This window comes from Leguminivora glycinivorella, chromosome Z (assembly GCF_023078275.1).
Source record: "Leguminivora glycinivorella isolate SPB_JAAS2020 chromosome Z, LegGlyc_1.1, whole genome shotgun sequence".
NCBI lineage: Eukaryota > Metazoa > Arthropoda > Insecta > Lepidoptera > Tortricidae > Leguminivora > Leguminivora glycinivorella.
The window spans coordinates 27,480,145-27,494,291 of record NC_062998.1 but is presented as its reverse complement, the minus strand read 5'-3'; the positions used below and the strand labels follow the sequence as shown (position 1 = coordinate 27,494,291).

The 14,147-nt window shown below is 39.5% G+C and overlaps 2 protein-coding genes across 2 annotated transcripts; both read left to right on the top strand.

Moving 5' to 3' along the window:
• Positions 1-3,479: 3,479 nt before the first annotated feature.
• Positions 3,480-6,602, top strand: LOC125241168. Its single transcript, XM_048149514.1, has 2 exons — positions 3,480-3,587; positions 4,814-6,602. Exon 2 carries the CDS (start codon positions 4,848-4,850, stop codon positions 6,204-6,206), a length of 1,359 nt encoding a protein of 452 aa, XP_048005471.1. The 5' UTR covers positions 3,480-3,587; positions 4,814-4,847; the 3' UTR covers positions 6,207-6,602.
• A 2,228-nt stretch (positions 6,603-8,830) lies between these two features.
• LOC125241863 lies at positions 8,831-11,362 on the top strand. Its single transcript, XM_048150545.1, has 2 exons — positions 8,831-10,526; positions 11,238-11,362. The coding sequence occupies exon 1, from the start codon at positions 8,868-8,870 to the stop codon at positions 10,464-10,466; it is 1,599 nt and encodes a 532-aa protein (XP_048006502.1). The 5' UTR covers positions 8,831-8,867; the 3' UTR covers positions 10,467-10,526; positions 11,238-11,362.
• Positions 11,363-14,147: the final 2,785 nt, after the last annotated feature.

Below are 14,147 nucleotides of genomic sequence, written 5' to 3'. Positions count from 1 at the left end.
AGCACCATTCAGTTTCAGGTAAGATTTTTAAATGGGGATCTCAAGACATCTACGCTACACCTAAGTCCGGCTCATAAAATCAACTGTCGCGACAGGCGCGAATATCTAATGCCACAATACGAATTTCCTAGCGGCAACACTGAACAGCGCCCTCGTGGGTGGAACTGTGGTAAGTTATTCCAACGTGGCAAGTAGTAAGGTTAAACCCGGTATGGCGCGAAGCGTGCGAGTGCATGAAAGTGTAAGATACAGTGAGGAAGCCCACAGCTGTCCTGAGTCGTCTAAAGCTAAGTATTTTATGTTACTTGGTGCTCGCAGTGGTGGTATGGTTTCTCTATGCAATGATCTCCTTAATAGAAGAACAGTAAGTTCGTATGAGTTTAGCTTGCCACGAACCTGCCGTGGAAGCTATTCCTGAGACCATCTTAGGTAAGGCAGACTAGGTTTCTCTGTCTGGGTAAGACTTGACGAGCCCCAGCTCTCAACTCTGTCTGGGTAAGACTTGACGTGCCCCAGCTCTCAACTCTGTCTGGGTAAGACTTGACGTGCCCCAGCTCTCAACTCTGTCTGGGTAAGACTTGACGTGCCCCAGCTTTCAACTCCACCTGGGTAGACTTGACGTGCCCCAGCGTGCGAGAGCCGTGGCGGCTTCGGCAGCCCGGCTAGAGGTGTGTCGATGTGCGGCAGTATACCTCGGCTCGGATGTTAGGCGTCCGAGTTATCCGACCTTTGATGTGTCGGCGGACTCCCCGCGGGGGGGTCCTTTGAACCTTCGTCTGGCCGGGTAAGATGGTTCTCTTTTGCTGTAGAGATAATCGTATATGTATAGTAGGTGATGGTTGTATGAGAATACCATATTCATGAGCAATTAAACCCACAGATCTCGGTGGTATACAACTAGCCGCCATAAGTAAAGCGAAGCAGATTGAAGCTCCCCTGGCCCAGGAGAAGTGGATCAGAGAGAGCGAGGACAAAGAATCCTTCATAGGAGATGAAGGTATGTATGCTAAGCATTCTGTTACCCCTACACCCCCACATTAATATATTAGTGGCCGCCTTTCCCCTTTTACGGTCTTATTTATATACCGTACGTGGTTGGGGGAGAGTCGGCCACAATGGTGGTTAATGCTGGGATCCAGCAGATAAAGAATCAAGGCTTATAATATAAATAAAGAATGCAAGGCATACATTTTCAATATAATCAGACATCTTTACTAACAGAAATCATAGATGGCGCTACTGGTAACAGAAGCTGCGAGATATTATTTTATGAGAATATGTTTGAAGTGTTTTCTTACGAAGTCTGGTTCGGCATTAATTTAGGCTCGTTTAAATAAAGAGGCTGGCATTTGTATTTATTAATTGAAGATAATTTGAGTAAATAAGTCATATTTTATATTTTGCGTAACAAGCGGAATATCGATTGTACGGAATGTACGGAGTACCAACTTGAAGAAATTGCATCATGGTGGCCGGAAACAGAACGATTACGTTTCCGTTATGGATGTATTTATGATTTATTTTACAATTAGAATGTAGTTGTAAATTATCAGGAAGAATATTCAGAGATAAAAATAAATAAAAAATATTGGAGCATTTGTCTGTATTTATCAAGTATGATATTCATTAATTTAATTTTAAGAGAAATACCATTGTGTAATAGTGCCTTCGTGTTACCAACATAACCGCAAGAATAGGCTACGCAAGGCGTCTAGTAATGGTGCCAGATGAGGGCAGGTGTTGCTACACTAAGAAGATTACCCACAAAATCGACGGAAATGTACGGATTGTCGGGATTATCAAGATAACTAAAGAAGATGAAGAAATCGGTTACTAAACGGATTCGACTTGGAAAATTTATGCAAGAACTAATTTTCCAATTAGACGGTTAGATAATTAAGTTATAACAAGCTGTGCCTAGATATAAGTAGGTAACCTATTCAATTTTATGACATATTAATTGTTTAATATATTGAAAAATTGGCTGATTTATAGGAGTATAATAAGAAGACAAATAATAGTCGTAATAACTAATAAGTATCTTATAGGAAATATGCGCGTAGTAAAGACGGGTTTGCACTCTATATTTTACTTCGTATGTTTTCTTTTTACTTTAGAATTATAAATTTAGTTTTAAGAATTCGGGTGTATGGCTATTTATAAGGAATCAATATAATTATTATGAGAATTACCGATAAGAGTCCGAAATTCGTTTCATATTTTATCGAAATTTTGGGGGGGAATCAAGTTGACTTTGGCAACATTGAAGGTTGTACAGTACTCGTCCGTCCATTTTGAATCGTTGGCGGAAGGTCGTTGAACAGTCGCGAGTTCCACAGGAAGGTTCCTTAAATTATACAGGTAATCATTGTAAATATTGTAATAAAAAGTGCACCGACGAAGTGATGAGCGTGTAAATAAGTTGGATCATCAAAAATTTGTTCATTTACGTTCATAGGTAGGGTGAGGTTGCCAACAATGAGCCACCAAAAATTAAAATCTTAATAAGTCAGTCATAATAGGTCCAAATTCAATTTTTTTTATTCAGTGCATTTGTTATTTATCTAGCTCTAAATTTTCATCATTATTTTTTAATAAAACTGAATAGAAGTCGAGATATTTTAGTTTTTTTAAAAGATGAACAATGGCTCATTGTGTACAATCTCTGGTACAGACTGAACCGGTACTATGTATTCAATGAACCGGCCTAGTACACAATGAACCTACCATTATATAATTGCATAGGTTTTGATAAATAATTGCAAAATATACAAACTGATTTAGGTAAATATGGGGCAATTTAATAAATACAACATTTACAATGTCAAAAATGCTTATTTATTTAAACTAAGAGTAGTTTACTAATGTAATCGTCACAATATTCTTCGTTATATGAAAAATAAAGTCTTGCACTTCAAAAAACTTAAATAATATATGTATTATCATATATTTTTGTACTATATAGTAACGTTATATTAGATATATTTATATTAACTCTTAAACATGGCAAAAGTTGTACGAAATAGACCTTCCAAAGGCTAACTAGAGAATTACCTAGAGAACCTCCTGGTTCATTGAGTACTCTAGCCTTGTGGTTCAATGTGTGCTAGATATACATTTTCACTTTTTAAATTCGGTAAAAAATAAACGGCACAAGAAAGCCGCATCAGTGAATGTCAAAAAGATAGAGAAATAGTCACTCCGCACAACTGATTAATTAGATAAATCAAACATAACTACATTCTGAGAAAATAAAAAAACTAAATACTTAATTTTTTTCTGTTTTCTTGTCCAAAATCACAAAATACTTCACTACACGTGCAATTTCAACGCAGACCGGCCGCCGACTGGGGAGCGAGCGGGGGAACCTTAGCGGCGCGTGCCTATGTTCGCAGTGCAGTTTGGCAACGTCGCATTTTCAAATAAAACCGTTGGTTCCTTGTGTACCACTGGTTCTCTGTTGCCCACCTTACCCTACAGTGAATTCGCCACCGCCAACCACACCGGACAAGACAAACAACTTTTACATCGGAATTGGCCAAAACCCCGGATAAGACTACTTAATACCCGGACAAGACTACTTCTCGGTAAGTTTTAAACATCTACATTGCAGCAATACAACTTAATTCTTTAAAACAAGAGAATGCGATCGTCATTTACTTCGAAGTGAGCGACGGCGGCCATGATTGTTGTCCAAAGTTTGGGCTAACTTTGGACGTCCAACCAACCAAGGAAAATTATCTAATTTTAGTGAAGTTTCTTTCGATATTTATGAGGATCACCATGGAAATACGGGTCTATTACGTTCTTTTATTAAAATATTTTAACTTTCTAGAAATTAACGAAGTGATATTTAGTAGATGAAAATGGACCCTATCATCATGGTAATACGGTTCTTATTAGCGCGGTTTAGAACATCGGATGTACATGGCGGATTTTAATATTTTCACAGTCTATAAAGGACCTTTTTGAACATTTTCTAGGGTCCTTAAGATATATAGTTAGGTATATTTTTATTTCATCATGCATCTTATTGGAAGTTTAGAAATACAACTTACTTCCTTTCTGATTGGGTTTGCAGTTTATAAAAATAACAATTGTGCTGTGTGTATATATAAGCTAACATCTTCTTTACAGGATATTGTGGTGACATTTAAGTGTTTTTAGATTTATTAAATAAGTGTTTCGTGAAGTGTTCCAATAATTAAACAAACAAATGAGTGAAATAAAACTAAATAATTTTTAAATAATTAACTATCAAACAAGTGAAGTAAAAATAAAAAGTTAATAAATAAATAAACCAAACAAATAAACAAAATAAAAACGTTAACTTTCATCATTTTGCAAGCGAGCTTAAGTTAGTGACAGAAGATTTTGTATTGTGGTACCAGTGTATAAACGTCAACGTCACTTACTGATTTTGACATGACTTAGGCTGCTGTAATCTATAAATGATAAACAAAGATTACACATTCGTATGTCAGTGTGTATGTTATGTTGCCTATCATAAATTTATTATTTTACTTCCTTTCATAATAATTTCAAATAAAAGAAACATCTGTTCATAATTAAGTCAATTGTTTTAATTAATTAAATTTAAATGACTTCGACTTTCTTTCTTTAGTTTCAAACTTGAATGGATTTTAGAGATTTTTAGTTGGATTTAAATTTCAATACTTTGAGATTATTAAAATAAATAATATGTGGAGTTATTAAAAGTTAATTAACCTAAAATATTAAATTACTTTATTGGTGTGACCGTTCATATTATTAGGGAATTAAGGTTAAACGGGTTTGTTTCTGTGCGTTACAGGCTAGACAAGACTACGGTCTAGACAAACAACAGAATGGACGACATTCTTTTAGCAAGGCTTAGGCTCATTAACGACAAACTCACAACGGACTTAGAAGTAATTCCGGGTACTGTTAATTTAGAAAATTTAGTGCAGGCTCAGATCACCTACAGTAAATTAGAAGCAACACTGAAAAGACTTAGCAGAGACCTGACGGAGTACTTTAGGCTGGCTTCGACACCCGCATCTGATGAAATCTGCTTGATAAGTGGACTTCAACTTCAAGCAGAGGAGACTTTAGCTGAACTTAAGGTGAAGATTGACCAGATATCTACATCAAGCAAACCATCAGAGAAGCTGACTGAAGCGAACTCCTCGTGCAGACTTCCTAAGCTCCAGCTGCCGGTGTATAATGGGGATGTACTGGCGTGGTATGAATTTTGGGATGCCTTCAGAAGCAACATCGATGCAAGGAACCTGCCGGATGTTGACAAGCTTTCTTATCTTAAGACTTCAGTCACGGGAGATGCCAAAAAAGTCATTGACGGTCTAGCGACTACAAGCACCAACTATGCTATTGCCGTTACGATACTGAAGGAAAGGTTCGGGAAAACTTCACATCTTATAGACGCGCACTATGCAACATTATATAAAATTAAGATGGCCAAAGGCAGTGCGGATGACTATAGAAGGACTTTCAACGAAATCGAAAGGAATCTTAAGATTTTAGAATCACTAGGTGAGAACATTAACCACAACCATCTGCGCTTCATGCTACTAGAGAAGTTTCCTTCTGATCTAGTATACGAAATAAAACTTAAAGTTAAGGATGATTCCATTCAAGAACTGAGAAGCCACCTGGATAAAATCATCACTGCCAAAGAGGACGCGGAAAGGATATCGGGTAGGAAACGCCCTCAAGAGACAGAAGCTAGTACGGTCGGGACTCTTCATGTGAATGCAAAACGTGCGAGATACGCAAACCAGTCCCAACTACAACACAGTAACCAGAGTAAACAAAACCATCAGGGACGCTTTGATAAGAGACCGGTACTAAAGAAGTTTAAGGGTTTCAAGAAATATGACAATAAAGGAAACAGACCAAACCAAACTTCAACTTCAAACAAAGATCAGGCAGAAACTCAGCGAAGTACTCCAGGGGCTAAGAAGGGATTGGTGTGTATATTTTGCGAAGGGAGCCATTATAATGATAGTTGCCCTGAAGCATCTACTTTAGCAGAAAGGAAGAAACGACTTGCAGGACGATGCTACATCTGCTTCAGTAAGAATCACGTAGCAAATGCTTGCTGGAGAAAGAGAAGGTGTGCCCGTTGTAAAGGAGAAGTACCGCATAATAGAGCATTATGTCCTTTAAATTTTCAGAAGGATACAACGGAGAAGAGTCAGTCCTGACGGTTCTAGAAGAGGGAATCACAGCACTCCAAACGGCAACAGTTTATGCAAGCCCCATAGATGATAAGAATAAACAATTTAAATATAGGCTTCTTTTAGATCCAGGTTCCCAACGCTCTTATGTAACATTCCGGACTGCAAAGGAATTAAAACTTCCCGTCGAAGAAGAGAGTCATCTAGTAGTATTCACCTTCGGCGACGATCCTCCCAGAGAGATACATAGCCCAATAGTCACCCTTCATCTACTATCTAGAACAAACAAGAACATAGTAATACAGGCTAACTGCGTAGAGCATATCTCCAGAGGTTATATACCTAATGTCAAGATGAAGAACTTACCGGAGTCATATACACTAGCGGACGACGGGTCGCTAAGCGGACCTGTACAGATCTTGGTTGGAAACGAACAACATAACTTACGAGAAAAAGGTACAACTGGATAGCAATTTGTTTCTAATCGACTCTGCACTTGGTTGGATAATTAGTGGTAGAGCAGAACCACAGCTTAGAGACGAGTCGTACGTAGTGACTTACACTCAGACTTGCATTGAAACGAAGCTTCATCAGCCAGATCCACCTCTTTGTAATGGAGACATAAAGAGCCTTTGGGAACTAGAATGTATAGGTATTAGTGATTCCCCAAGAGCAACTAGAGAAGAAGAAGCCATCAAATATTTTAATGATACAACTTTAAAATTAAATAATCGTTACACGGTAAGCTGGCCTTGGATAACTTATCCACCGGATTTACCTAATAATTTTGGAATGGCTTTTGGTCGTTTATCAAGCTTATTGAAGCGTATGGATCAAGATACGTTATTAGCATACAGCGATACGTTTAAAGAACAATTAGATAAAGGTATAATAGAAGTTGTACCTACTTCAAGAACGTCAACGGGTAACGTCGTTCACTACTTACCTTTCCATGGAGTACGTCACCGAGGAAAACCTATGAGAATAGTTTATGATGCTAGCTCTAAGAGTAGCAAAGACACCAAGAGTCTGAACGAATGTTTGTACAGAGGACCACTCATGTTAGAAGACCTCACTGGCTTACTTATAAAATTTAGAACTCATCGGATAGGTTTAACCTCAGATATTGAAAAGGCGTGTTTACAGATGGCGTTATACGAGAAGGATCGTGATGTAACCAGATTCTTGTGGCTCAAAGATACCTCTAAACCGGTATCTCAAGACAACCTACTATACCTTAGGTTTTGTAGAGTTCCATTTGGCGTCATTTCATCACCGTTTTTGCTTAATGCGACTATTAAGCACCACCTGTCCAACGCAGAAGATCAGCAAGTCAGACAGAAAGCAAATGACATATATGTGGATAACTTTGTTTCGGGTACCGACACTACGGATGAGGCGATGAAACTCTACAAAAATCTAAAAGGATCTTTTCAAGACATTTCAATGTCACTCAGGGATTGGAGTTCGAATTCTAGGGAATTTATGAAGAAAGTCTCTGATACATGTAAAGAAGATAAAGTAAAGGTACTTGGTTTGGAATGGGACATCAAAAAGGATACTCTCCAGTTGAAACCTAACTTACAAGAAGAAGCTGTCACGAAAAGAGGAATACTGAAAACTATTGCATCAATCTACGATCCATGTGGTTATGCAGTACCTTATACCCTATCATGTAAACTCTTTTTACAAGAGCTTTGGAAAGCTGGAGTGTCATGGGACTCACCATTATCAAGCGAACTAACGGAAGAATGGAACAAGATCCGACAGAACTTAGAAGCCATTAGGAAGGTGTCGGTGGACAGATGCTACATGAAGACACCAGTGGGAAAAGGCTACCAACTACACTGTTTCACCGATGCCTCTCTACAGGCTTATGCAGCATCAGTCTTTTTAGTTTGCGGCTCGGAGAAAAGCTTCATTATTGGTAAATCCCGTCTGATACCAATAAAGGATCAGGAGAGTCTCAAGATACCCCGTCTTGAACTTTTAGGAGTACTGATTGGCAGTAGACTGATAAAGTTTGTTCTTAAGTTTCTCCAGCAGAAGATAGTAAGGCAAGTCTTATGGACCGACAGCCAGATCGTCATAGAATGGTGCAAATCTGACAAGCTATTGCCACCCTTCGTTGCCAGGCGGATAGAAGAGATCAAAACAAATAAAGATCTGGAGATCAGATACCTTCCATCAGACCTAAATCCAGCTGACGTCGGCACCAGACCCACCTGTTCAAGAGAGGACAGGGAGAAATGGCTGAGTGGTCCACAATTTATAGTTCAAGATCCGAAGACGTGGCCAATAACTTCTGGCGGTGGACCAACCAGTTCTCTCTTGATTGGGGAGGGTCTTGGGATCCAAGAAGACGAAGAACTGATGGAAATAGTTGATCCAGACATACACAATGTTAGTCCGATGGAAACGGAGGAGAGTACAACTACAAAGGAAGTAGCGAGTCAAGACAATGATCAGATGCCGGATCAGTTACTAAATTTGAAAGAAATTCAAGCTGAACACTTTCCTCTAGAGGTAGAAGGAAAGGTAACTAGTCTAAGTTTGAATTTAGGCGTATTTAAAGACATAGATGAGTTACTGAGGTGTAAAGGTCGTATGAAACACGCAGACTGGTCATTTGATAAACGCTACCCTATACTTATACCGAAAGGTTCAGATTTCACCAACGAAATTATAATGAAGACTCATCAAGAAAATAAGCATGTTGGAGTAAGTCACACGCTAGACAAGATAAGGGAAACTTACTGGATACCACAAGGAAGAAGCCAAGTTCAGAAGATTTTGAGGAAGTGCTCCGAATGTATGAAGCATGACGGAGGGCCATATAAACTACCGGAAACTCCTGCGTTACCAAAAGAGAGGGTCAATTATAGCTCTCCATTCACATACGTTGGTACCGACTATCTGGGACCACTTCTAGTTAACAATGGGAATGGCAATTGTAAAAGGTGGATTAGCCTCTACACATGCTTAGCCGTAAGAGCCATTCACTTAGAAGTTGTAAAGGACTTAACTGCGGAAGAAGGTTTAATGGCCTTACGTAGAATGATTTCAGCAAGAGGTGTACCTACCTTAATAACGTCTGATAATGCGGCTCACTACAAGTTACTCTCAGAGATTCTTCAGAACCCATACTGCGTAGAGAAAGAGATAAAATGGAAATTTATACCACAATTAGCACCATGGCATGGAGGATTCTATGAGAGATTAGTTGGTTTAGTTAAAAACTGTATGAAGAAAACATTACAGAAACATTTGTTGAATGACACCCAGCTAGTAACAGCGGTGAAAGAAATAGAAGCAGTTCTTAACACAAGACCCTTAACTTACGTAGATTCAGAGCCGGATCATGTACTAAAACCTTCAGACTTTCTTACCATGGGAAAGTGTATCATTATGGAAACTTCAGATAAGGATCCTACAACGTCGCAAGGGACGGTGACTAAGGACCACTTAATTAAAGGTTGGAAGAAAGCACGGATAATTCTACGAGAATTTAAAGAGATGTTTGAGAACCGGTATCTCCTAAATTTGAGAGAAAGATATTCCCACCATCCTAAAGAACCTAGAGTAACATCAAAGTTAGCACCTAAGATAGGTCAAATCGTGCAGATTAAAGGTGACACGAAGAACAGGATAAATTGGAAAGTTGGGAAAATAGTATCTTTAAAGGAAGGCGCCGACGGTTTATGTAGGGTCGCCAAGGTACGAGTAGGAGATACAGAGTATACAAGATCTATCGCGCATCTCTACCCGCTAGAGATCGAAGATGGAGAAGAGCAGTGCAAACAAACATCATCTTATGACGAAAGTGTTGAAGAACCGGTGCAGCTTCCTGATCTTCCACGTCCATCAGGCAAGGATGACCAGACAGTGGAATCCCTCAACGACGTTGCTGAGCCTTCATCTGAGCAGAGATTCACTCATGAAGTTAGAGATCAGCAAGAAGAAGTACAGCCTCATGCCTCGCCAGTAGAGGGAAAGTGTTCCTCTAAACAAGCGGTTGAGTTTATGTCTAGTGAGTTAAACGAGCCTAAGCCTAAGTCTATGTCCGAACCAGAGCCACTCGCGGTCGTCGACCTCGAGTTTTACGACCAGAATGATCCCGAGTCACACCACCTAGAGGAAGTTACGCCAGAAGGACAACACGAAGAATCAAGACCTAAGAGAGCGGCAGCTCTCCGAGCCCTTGAGAAGATCAAGGAATGGACCAGCAATTTAGTCGCCGTGCTGCTGCCTGAGGCGGGGTGTGTCGCGACAGGCGCGAATATCTAATGCCACAATACGAATTTCCTAGCGGCAACACTGAACAGCGCCCTCGTGGGTGGAACTGTGGTAAGTTATTCCAACGTGGCAAGTAGTAAGGTTAAACCCGGTATGGCGCGAAGCGTGCGAGTGCATGAAAGTGTAAGATACAGTGAGGAAGCCCACAGCTGTCCTGAGTCGTCTAAAGCTAAGTATTTTATGTTACTTGGTGCTCGCAGTGGTGGTATGGTTTCTCTATGCAATGATCTCCTTAATAGAAGAACAGTAAGTTCGTATGAGTTTAGCTTGCCACGAACCTGCCGTGGAAGCTATTCCTGAGACCATCTTAGGTAAGGCAGACTAGGTTTCTCTGTCTGGGTAAGACTTGACGAGCCCCAGCTCTCAACTCTGTCTGGGTAAGACTTGACGTGCCCCAGCTCTCAACTCTGTCTGGGTAAGACTTGACGTGCCCCAGCTCTCAACTCTGTCTGGGTAAGACTTGACGTGCCCCAGCTTTCAACTCCACCTGGGTAGACTTGACGTGCCCCAGCGTGCGAGAGCCGTGGCGGCTTCGGCAGCCCGGCTAGAGGTGTGTCGATGTGCGGCAGTATACCTCGGCTCGGATGTTAGGCGTCCGAGTTATCCGACCTTTGATGTGTCGGCGGACTCCCCGCGGGGGGGTCCTTTGAACCTTCGTCTGGCCGGGTAAGATGGTTCTCTTTTGCTGTAGAGATAATCGTATATGTATAGTAGGTGATGGTTGTATGAGAATACCATATTCATGAGCAATTAAACCCACAGATCTCGGTGGTATACAACTAGCCGCCATAAGTAAAGCGAAGCAGATTGAAGCTCCCCTGGCCCAGGAGAAGTGGATCAGAGAGAGCGAGGACAAAGAATCCTTCATAGGAGATGAAGGTATGTATGCTAAGCATTCTGTTACCCCTACACCCCCACATTAATATATTAGTGGCCGCCTTTCCCCTTTTACGGTCTTATTTATATACCGTACGTGGTTGGGGGAGAGTCGGCCACATCAACGACACGACAGCATATGACGTCCGCAACCGCATTATAATTAACATGTATCGTGACGCGAATTCGCGTCTTCAGCAATGAATGGGTTAATAAAAGGTTTAATTTGATAGAAAAAGTAAAACTATAACAAATATGCATCATTTGGTATTACACCAACAGTTAGTTACTTTACCACCACCGGAGTTTAATGGTAAAGCACTAATACAAAAATATGGGTTAAAAATATTCAATACATTTAATGTATTTAATATTATTGATAAGTATAAAGTTATATATATAAGGCAAGGCATATTACAATGCGGTACAACAACGTTCAAACTATCAATAAAATTAAAACTACTTGTTGACGAACTCAGCCAACAAGAATATTAATACTTTTAAATTAACAATAAATAAATAATTAATTAATTGCCCGTGTGGTGACGGGTTAAGAATTTTACCACCCCCTTTCTTCCCGTGGGTGTCGTAGAAGGCGACTGTGGGATATGGGTTAAATTGTGGCGTAGGCGAGAGGCTGGCAACCTGTCACTGCAATGTCACAGTTTCGTTTTCTGTCAACCCCTTATTTGCCAAGAGTGGCACTGAAACTTAAGTAGTTTTATGTGCTCTGCCTACCCCTTCATGGGATACAGGCGTGATTGTATGTATGTATGTATGTAATTAATAAATATTTCTTACACAGATTGACTGAGTCCTACAGTAAGCTCAAGGAGGCTTGTGTTGTTACATTATGAATGATCTCTTTTATGTAGTCAAATAAACGCAGGTAAGTATTTAAACCAATAGGAACTTTTACTATAGGATGCCGGCCAGACACTACATATTGCATTTATGTTATGATTTAAGTTTACTGACTAAACAAACGCCCTATGTACCTAACCAAAATGCACCATTTGTTTTAAATGGGGAATACGATGCGGGAACAAAAAGATTGGGAAGAAATGTGAAAGCCTTCCCCCTTCAAAGCCGTCAGTAAACATTGGCGAGCCCACTAGATTCCACACACACCTCTGAATTGGCTAGCAAACTCTTTTTAGGGGGTATCTTTTACATTGTTTTGTTTCAAATATTTTGTATTTACTTATTTACTCATGCTCTCTTGTAACATGCGATATTAATATCATAGGTACAGTTTCGCAGGCGAGATCGAGCATTCAAATACAATGTCACTTACAGTATAAGAAAAATAAATAATTAAAAATTTAACTGAAACCTAGGACTTTTAACTATAACCACATTTTTCACACTTTAAGCCCGGAGTCCTTTTGTCTACCTAAAATGTGTTCAAAACTTTTGTCATTAAAAAGTTCTTGGCGGTAAAATTTAACAAAACTAAAAATGTTCTCAAGTTTAATCGATTTTAAGGTATTTAATAATGAGTGACCTCACAGGTTTTCGAGGTAGAACTAGAATCTATATACTAAAAGGAATGACACAGTTTATCAAGTATTTCTATGTCTACCTAGATTTTAAACACACTTAAGTTACTTAGTCACAATTTCAATTATTTCCCATAACATACGCTTATGATGACCGACATAAACATTTCAAGCAATATAGGTGTCATCAAAGTCATTAGTTATTCATCCTAACTAGATAAAATAACGCCGAAGTGTGTCAGTATGAACTTAGGTCATTTTTAATCTTTATAATTCGCATCCCGCTTAAACTGTATGTCCCGACCTGTGTGCGTAGCCGAATGCACAAACGCTCAGGAAACGCTCACGATAATATCTCTTTCGTAGCTATCTAACTCTATCGCTCTTGCGTACTGGCGCGACAGAGCCAGACTATATTTCTGCGGCGTTTGGCCACTGGCGTCGCAGAAGTGCCATTCGCCTACGGGGCCTGAGTATCAGTCGGTAGCGCGTCACGATCGTTTTCTTGAAAACTTTTTAGTTACCGAGAGATTGCATTTTCACTCGTTTCTCACGAAGTCGAGTGTTTTTATGTCTTCTCTTAGCTTAGCAGAAGGAATAGTAAAGTACATTCTAGGTACAATGTTAGAGTATGAAACACAAAGATGTGTTTTAATGTTGAACTACTTGCAACAAAGTTAGACTGGAACGTCATAAAACGGAATCTAAGTTTATCAAATTAATTTCTAAGTATTAAGAATGGCGACGATATCATATTAAAATTGAATAATAAAAGATAGGACGCACTAGGAACTTAATATAAAAAAATTATTTCTCTTTTTATAGTGTAAATAGTAGAGGTAGAGAGTATTTAGATATATTAGTATATTATAATTTTGATATCGACGTCGCAGTCGCTTAGTATATACTGCGGTAGGTATTACCATATCAAAAACAGGGCCGTTTTAAAATACGGCGGTTCAATGATTAGCCGGATTGAATGCGGCAGATATGTATTCGACTCCATGCACTCATCAATACGGTTAGCAGATTTATTACCCAGTTGGCTATTTAGTTCTGTCACTAAAGTTTAGAGTCAAAAATAAGGAAACAGTGGGATTGGACTTCCGGTTCGAACGCCATCTTAGCGGTTTCGTGTCGTGAATAATTTATTTTTCTTTTACTCGTTAATATTGTTTAAAGTGCAATATCAATAGCTTATGCAGTAAACTAATGTTGTAGTGAGAAGCTGATGAAGAATTAATCTCGAAACGCGTTTAGCCTCTTTTTTGTCGTCAACGGCCACGTGCTCTGT

Coding starts and splice junctions, on each gene's coding strand:
- LOC125241168 (XM_048149514.1), top strand. CDS start 4,848: ATGGACGACATTCTTTTAGCAAGGCTTAGGCTCATTAACGACAAACTC.
- LOC125241863 (XM_048150545.1), top strand. CDS start 8,868: ATGAAGACTCATCAAGAAAATAAGCATGTTGGAGTAAGTCACACGCTA.